Source organism: Notolepis coatsorum, assembly GCF_963971535.1.
Source record: "Notolepis coatsorum genome assembly, chromosome: 17".
Taxonomy (NCBI): Eukaryota; Metazoa; Chordata; class Actinopteri; order Aulopiformes; family Paralepididae; genus Notolepis; species Notolepis coatsorum.
Window position 1 is genome coordinate 16,396,291 of NC_140181.1, and position 7,500 is coordinate 16,403,790.

A 7,500-nucleotide genomic window follows, 5' to 3' on the forward strand; every position below is an offset into this window, starting at 1 on the left:
GCGCCGCGCTACGAGGGCCATTTCATTCTTGCATGAGGAAGGATAATAATGATAATCTAGCGTTGATTTCAGGAAGATTCGATAATCAGGCGAAAAATGACAACGTGATAAGTGTATTCCACTAAAATGCTATTATCGCGTCTTTTCCTGGAATTACTCAGAAGCACCCAAACTATATTCATATTCAAAACGGTATAAAACGGAAATGTACGGATGAAAAAACAATCCGTTTTGTACATGTTGACTGGAAGCAACTCACTGACAATCGACGGGTGTATTAGACCCATGGCTATAAGATAAGATATATTTTAAGCACTCGCAAATCTTGCAGTCCCCCCATTGATTAAAGCGATGGCGTACTACTAGCGCCCTCTGGTGCATTAAGCGATGCCGCAGAATGAGTTAAGGATCTTCTGACTCACTTTGAACTTCCTTAGGCTCCTAAGGAAGTAGAGGCGCTGCCATGCCTTCTACACTACACTGTCAATGTGTGTGGTCCATGTCAAGTCCTCAGATATGTGGACTCAGAGGTACTTGAAACTGTTCACTCTCTCGACCGGTGCCCCATAGATGCTGAGGGGGCTGTAGTCCCTAACCCCCGACCTCCTCAAGTCCACAATAATTTATTTGGTTTTGCTGATGTTCAGGGAGAGGCTGTTCTCCTGGCACCACAGTGCCAGGTTCTCTACCTCTCCCAGGTAGGCCCTCTCGTCGTTTGCAGAGATCAGGCCCACCACAGCTGTATCGTCAGCAAACTTGATGATTGTGTTGCTGTTGTGCTTTGCCACACAGTCATGTGTGTAGGGGGACTATGGTATTGAATGTTCAGCTGTAGTCAACAAATAGCATTCTCACATAGTTCCCCTGCCTCTTGTCCAGGTGTGATGCTGCCGTGTGCAACACATGGGCTATGGCGTCCTGGCGTGTTGGGGAGGGAGGAACAGATTCACTAGCTTCTCAAAGCACTTCATGGAGCTACAGGGCGATAGTCATTGAGGCAAGCGGGCATGGATTTTTGGGGTACAGGGACAATAGTGGACATTCTCAAGCAGGTGGGTCATGACAGACTGTTCTAAGGACAGGTTGAATATGTCAGTGAATACCGGGGCCAGTTGGTCGGCACAGACTTTCAGGACGCGACCGGGGATGCCGTCCGGTCCTGCTGCCTTCCTGGTATTCACTTTCTTAAAGGTCCTCCTCACCTCATGCTCTGTTAACCTGAACACTGAGTCTCCATCGGCAGTGGCTCTACACACCATTGCAGTGGCCTGTAGGCTGTTGGAATTTACAGCCTCAAACCGTGCATAGAAAGTAAAGTATTTAGCTCATTTGCCAGGGAGACATCAGTGTTCAGCATGGGGGGGGCCTTTGTAGTCTGTCATCGTTCTGAGGCCCTGCCACATACCCCTGGAATCAGCCTGTTCAAACTGAAGCTCCATCTTATCCCTGTATCGCCCTTTGCCTCAGTCACTGTTCTCTGTAAATTGTAGCATGGCGCATACAAGCTTTCCGGACTGATTTGTCTACCCAAGGCTTTTTGTTTGGGAAAACTCTAATTGTGGTGGAGGGGACTATTTCTTCTACCAGAGTACCAACAAAGTCTAGCACTGTTCCTGTGTAATCATTTATATTGTCTATGTTTTCACGAAACACGCTTTAGTCTGTGCAATCGAGTGCAGCTTGGAGCGTGTTCAGTTCAGTTCAGTTATTTTTTATTTCGGGTTTTGGACACATAACAATGGTCATTCCATAAATCGCCAAAGTTTTACCAGCTGCTATTGCAGCATTGTCCAATTGTCCGAAAAGGGCTAGGGAGAAGCACTAATGCTTGTCAGGCCCTACCCCTGAAGACTTACGTTTATTTTTTTATTTTTACATTTACATACATAGTACATACATAGTACATACATGTAGTACACATTACAGTACATACATATAGTACACATTACAGTACACATTACAGTATAGTATACCTGCAGTATATAATAGTGTATACAACACATATATAATGTGATATGAGATATATAGTACATGATATATACAATATAATATAGTACCATAATATAATAGTATATAGTGTAAATATAGTTTAATATAATATACAAATGAATTATAATATGATTATATAATGTAATATGATATAACGTACAATACAGTATCATGTGTATTCTTTTATTAATTAAATGCAATTAAAGCTCTCTGAGTCCACAGACCAATGCGTCACTTCTCACATTTTCACGGGAGCGCACTGTAGACTTTGTTTATACTTTGGCGTAAGAAAGATGCCGTCGTGGTCAGATTTGCCGAATGGACTAAGAGCTTGTGATTTATACCCGTCCTTAAATTGTGAGTAGCAATGATCTAATATATTCTCCCCTCTGGTGGGACAAGTCACATGTTTTTTTCGGTAAAACTTTTTTAAGATTCTCAAATCAATGAGTTTCAAATCTTAAATTGTGTTTCATGGATTTAATCGTGTTTCCTGGCAAAGACCAAGGCATACCTCTCCCAAAGTAACCTAGAGATGGTGATACATGCCTTTGTCACCACTCGCCTCGACTACTGCAATGCCCTCTACACAGGCATCGACAAATCCCTGCTTCGCCGCCTACAACTGGTGCAGAATGCAGCCGCGCGCCTCCTCACCAAAACAAAAAAACACGAGCACATCAGCCCAGTTCTACGGGCCGCCCAGACCTTGCAGGTTTTTAAATCACTTTTAAAAACCTACCTGTTCTCCCTGGCCTTCCCCCCCACTTAATCACCACTAGACCCCTGGCCCTTCTATCTTCTTTGCTTTACCGTGTCCTACGTGTTTTTATTACATTCATTGTTTTACTGTGTTTTTATAACTTTTTAATTTTATATCTTGCATCGTATTATTTCGTTTTTTATCAACCTGCCTGTGAAGCACTTTGGTGCCAGCTGCCGCTGCTTGGAAATGTGCTATATAAATACAATTGACTTGACTTGACTTGACTTTCATAATTGAAAAAACGATCAAAATAATCGTGATTATGATTTTTGCCATAATCAAGCAGCCCTAGTACATACTCTCTCTCTCTGTCTCTCTCTCTCTCTCTCTCTCCCTCTCTCTCTCTCTCTCTCTCTCTCTCTCTCTCTCTCTCTCTCTCTCTCTCTCTCTCTCTCTCTCTCTCTCTCTCTCTCTCTTTCTGCCTTTCTCACTCTCCCTTCTCTCACCCCACACATATCCTCAGGTGTAACTTTAAGAAATAAGTATCTTTCATCCTTTGTTCTGTATTTATCTGTAATCCTAGATGACGGGCCAGGATTACGTGGTTGGTTTGATACTAGAAGCTACGTCGCTCCTTCAAGCCGCCGGTGCAAGTCCGGACAGGCCGGTGGTTGGCATGGAGACAGGGCGGTGGTTGGCATGGAGACGGGCCCCTGTGGTCTCATGCTGCGCTCTTTCACCTCAGATGAAGGGAGAGATGAAGTGATGAAGAAAGAAACAAAAGCAACAGTTAAAAAAAAAAAAAAATCTCCCCCCTCCTCTTCCCCTCCCGCTATTCCTCTGGTTTTTATTTACCTTCAGCATATAGACTCAGGCTACTCCCTTTAACAAATGACTCATATAGCCGGTAGCTACAGTACAACTTTTCATTCTCTCTCATGTATGTTGGTTTTTCTGTGTTGTTTCTTCTTTTCAGCTGAGTTGGGGTGATTTACTTGCTGCCGAGGTGGTGTTGGTCTTACGGGCGTGAAAGGGGTTTGACGCGCTAATTCGTGTCAATTGCAAAGTTTTTGTTGAATGTCCACCTCTCAAGTGAACTAAGAACACATCCTCCTCTGGAGCACATTTCACACATCGATCAAACGTTCTGTACACTAGCGTTCATTTTGACGGCTGTTCAGATTTAGTTCGACATTTTTTGTCATTTTTATTGGAATAGTCTTTTGTTAAATTCTAATCAATGACACTTTAGCCTGGTATTATATGTTTATTATAGTCATACTCGTGTTCTTCAATTTCAAAGACTCAATAATAAATAATGACACTTCAATAACAATGGAAAACTCCACTTTGCTTGGATTGGCTGTCTTTTCATCACGGACAACAGCTAATGCATTCTTGCATAACGACTAAATTGGGATGGGGAGAAAAAGCATAGAAAATCAGGCGGAGAAAAAGAGGATAAAAAAAAAAAACTCTGGGTTAGATGTCTGGAAGCTTTCCGTGTCCCATTCACTGAACCTTTTCAGGGGACCTGCCATTCCTGTGTTCAGGCCTGTCAGGTGCGTCCCACACCTGTGGAGACGAGCAGCTGCAGCACACTGTCCAGTCTGCTGCCCACCTCATATCAGTGGCTCTCTGGGGCGGGTCAGTCAGGGAGGGCTGGTGAACCCATGAACTCTCAGAGGAAGTGTTGGTCGTGGGAATGCTTCTGGATTCTCTCTCTCTGCATCTCTCTCTTGGAGTAGTTATAAATAATCTATCCCGACTTGTTCTGTCAAACAAGTGCGGGTGACTGATGCTGATGTTGCTGATAAACCATCTTCCTCCCTCTCTCACCCCTCCTATTCCCTCTATTCCTCCTTCTCTCACCCCTCCTCTTCTCCCTCTATTCCTCCCATCTCTCCTCCCGTCATCCACTAGTTTCTTCTCCCCTACGATAGCCATGTTTGCACCGCAGCAACGTTCCCCCAGAACTAGGGACATGTTCAGGAACTAAGGGTAGGACTTTATCGAAGTCCAGGACCTTTGGGGGGGGGGGTGCTTGCGGCGCTGAACATGCTGAATGATCAAGTACTCACAGAATAGGCCTTCCTGGCTGCCTGCCTGCACTGCAAGGCGGTTGCTATGCAACATACACACTAACAACTAATTGCCATTCTTTTTTTCATAGTCGGGCAGATATGCCGTCTATTTACCAATGACGAACACTGTTTTAACATACGACCTAGGACCATTATTATACAGTTTTATAATATTTCTTCAGGTGAGAATGTACCCATTTAGATTTAAAATATGTAGTCAGAGGGCGGCTGAGTGGCGCAGTGGGCAAGGCGCTCGCCACTAACGCAGGAGACGCTGGTATCGAGCCCAGCTCTCGGCGTTGCTACCGGCTTGGCCGGCCGTCATACTAACACAATTGGCAGTGTTAGAGGGTGGGAAAGCCGGTGGGTGGGGATTGGACGTTGTGGACAGCGACTCCTACAGGTCGGTTGGGTGACGCCGGTGCGGCGGAAACAGGAAGTAGCGGGGGCAGCGTGAGCCTCCCACGCGTTACTCCTCGCCACTGAGAGTTCGAGCTGCTGCGGTGAAAAGATGCGACAGGCTGCCTCCTCGTGTACCGGAGGGGACGCGTGATGCAAGGCTTCTATCCTCACTACAGCCTACCAGTGGGAGGCATAGTCTAGCAACGTTCAAGACAGGGGAGGGAATAATTGGATAATACGAAATTGGGATGGGAGAAAAATAGAAAATAAGGAGAAAAAGTGGATAGGAAAAAAAAGAATATGTAGCCAGTTTGTCCAAATGACACCTGTTTGAATTTTCTTCTGAGATTGAGTGGCTGCGACAGGACTGGGGGTTGACGCATGCCCAGTTTAACTGGGAATAACCAAAGAAGAGTCAGAGTCGAGTCCCATTACCCTAGTCCGAGTCCGAGTCCAAGTCCACTCTGGCAGCTGACATACAAAAAAAATAAAAATGTCTACATTAAACATAAATGACACAGCGGTCACCATTTGTACCCCCCCCCCCCCTTCCCCCATGCTGCTATGATGCCAGAATTTCCCCAAGGGGATCAATAAAGGAATATCTTATCTTATCTTTCAAAGGGAGCTTATTTACTTTGTGACACAATAGCCATCAGTATCTTATGATTATGGCCTATTACCAAAAATCTTTAAAATAAATAACTGTATTTATCAATGAACAAGTCCGAGTCCAAGTCAATGCTCGAGTCCAAGTCCAAGTCATCATGTCCAAGTCGAGTCACGAGTATATAACGTATTTCATCCATCTTCTGTTTCCTTCCTTCCTCTCAGGCGGTGGTGAACGGAGCAACGCCCCCAGCCGAGGGCCTATCAGAGAACGACAGTGGTGTGGAGCTGACCAATGAGAACAGCCCGCTGACCGCGGCGGAACCGCCCTCCCCCTTCAGCCCCAAACAGAATGGAGACGCTGCCTCGCCTGCAGGTAGACACACACACACACACACACACACACACACACACACACACACACACACACACACACACACACACACACACACACACACACACACACACTAGAGCTGTCCCTGAAGCCTGTTTTTGGGCTTTGAACTTCACCAGGGTTTTTCGGACGTTCGAACCTTCGTTTTGAATCCTGCAAAAAATGTGCTCCTAAATAATTTTTTGGGTTCAGTACTGTCGAGTAGGCACATAGCACACATTTACGCATAACGTAGCGCATATGCGCATATTGCTGTGGTTAGTTACTGGTCACGGGAGGCTTCAATATCATTTGGATGGTAATCCATTTTGTGAATCCATTTGTTGAAACAACTTTTTTTTTGGCCATCGGCTCCTGCTATCTTAACGTTAGCGAGCTAAAGGGCTGCGTTCTGCATGGCTTAATTAACGTGCATGACATACCTGTGTAACGTTAAGTAACTTGTGTTCCGCTGGGAAAGCATCAGCATCACTGCATACACTTGGTTTAATCCAAACGTCCGTTCGAAAACGTTGTATTATGAAATAAGACGGGTGAGTGCGAGTCACTCAACTCTCTCTTTTTCGCTTGATTGATTAATTTCCTGATAATGTATGACGGTGACCCCTTCTCATCCCGACTAGACTGTTGTCCTGTGTTCGCGCGTGACTTTCAAATGATTGTAAACACAACATAGTACTGTGATATTCTGATATATATATCACATTCTGATATATATTCTTCATGTACATTTAAAAACTGAAATTGAAAAATAAAAATAAATTAAGATTTGAACGCCAACGTAACAAACAAAGGTCCAAAACGTTCAAACGTTTGGGCTCAGCCCTAACACACACACAAATGCAAAATGTGTACACCTAGGCTAGGAATACACCTGTATATGGACAATCGGTATTGGCTGATTATGGTGTAAAAAACCTTATTAAGATTCGGTGTGCTTGTATTTTCATGTGTGACTGTTGGCTAATTATAGAATGGCATATAGTTCCGAATTGAACAAAATAATGGGACTCACAAGGACTTTTGTATAAAGAACGAATACATTTCGTCAATTTCTCCTTTGATTTAAATGGTTGTGTCTGTTATTTGTGATTTGAGTAAACCAGTTGATTATATGAAGCCTGTTTTGCACCTGAATTTGTTTCTTACAGCAATCAGTTTCACCCCAATATCCGTAGTAAACCAGCATGAATCACATACCGGCATACACGCGCGCACACACACACACACACACACACACACACACACACACACACACACACACACACCTACATGGGGGTAAACCCACTAACCAACCTAAAGAGCAAGCTATAGAG

General features: G+C 44.3%; 1 protein-coding gene across 1 annotated transcript in view; it reads left to right on the forward strand.

Annotated features, from left to right (window-relative positions):
- Positions 1–3,278: 3,278 nt before the first annotated feature.
- The window catches only part of dnmt3bb.1 (DNA (cytosine-5-)-methyltransferase 3 beta, duplicate b.1), a gene marked incomplete at its 5' end in the record, with an annotated part of 68,868 nt that continues 64,646 nt past the window's right edge, over positions 3,279–7,500 (forward strand). The window contains 3 exons of the mRNA XM_084333352.1: positions 3,279–3,348; positions 4,225–4,346; positions 6,096–6,166. Of these exons, the coding sequence (XP_084189478.1) occupies positions 3,279–3,348; positions 4,225–4,346; positions 6,096–6,166 (263 nt within the window). The remainder of the gene's footprint in view (positions 3,349–4,224; positions 4,347–6,095; positions 6,167–7,500) is intronic.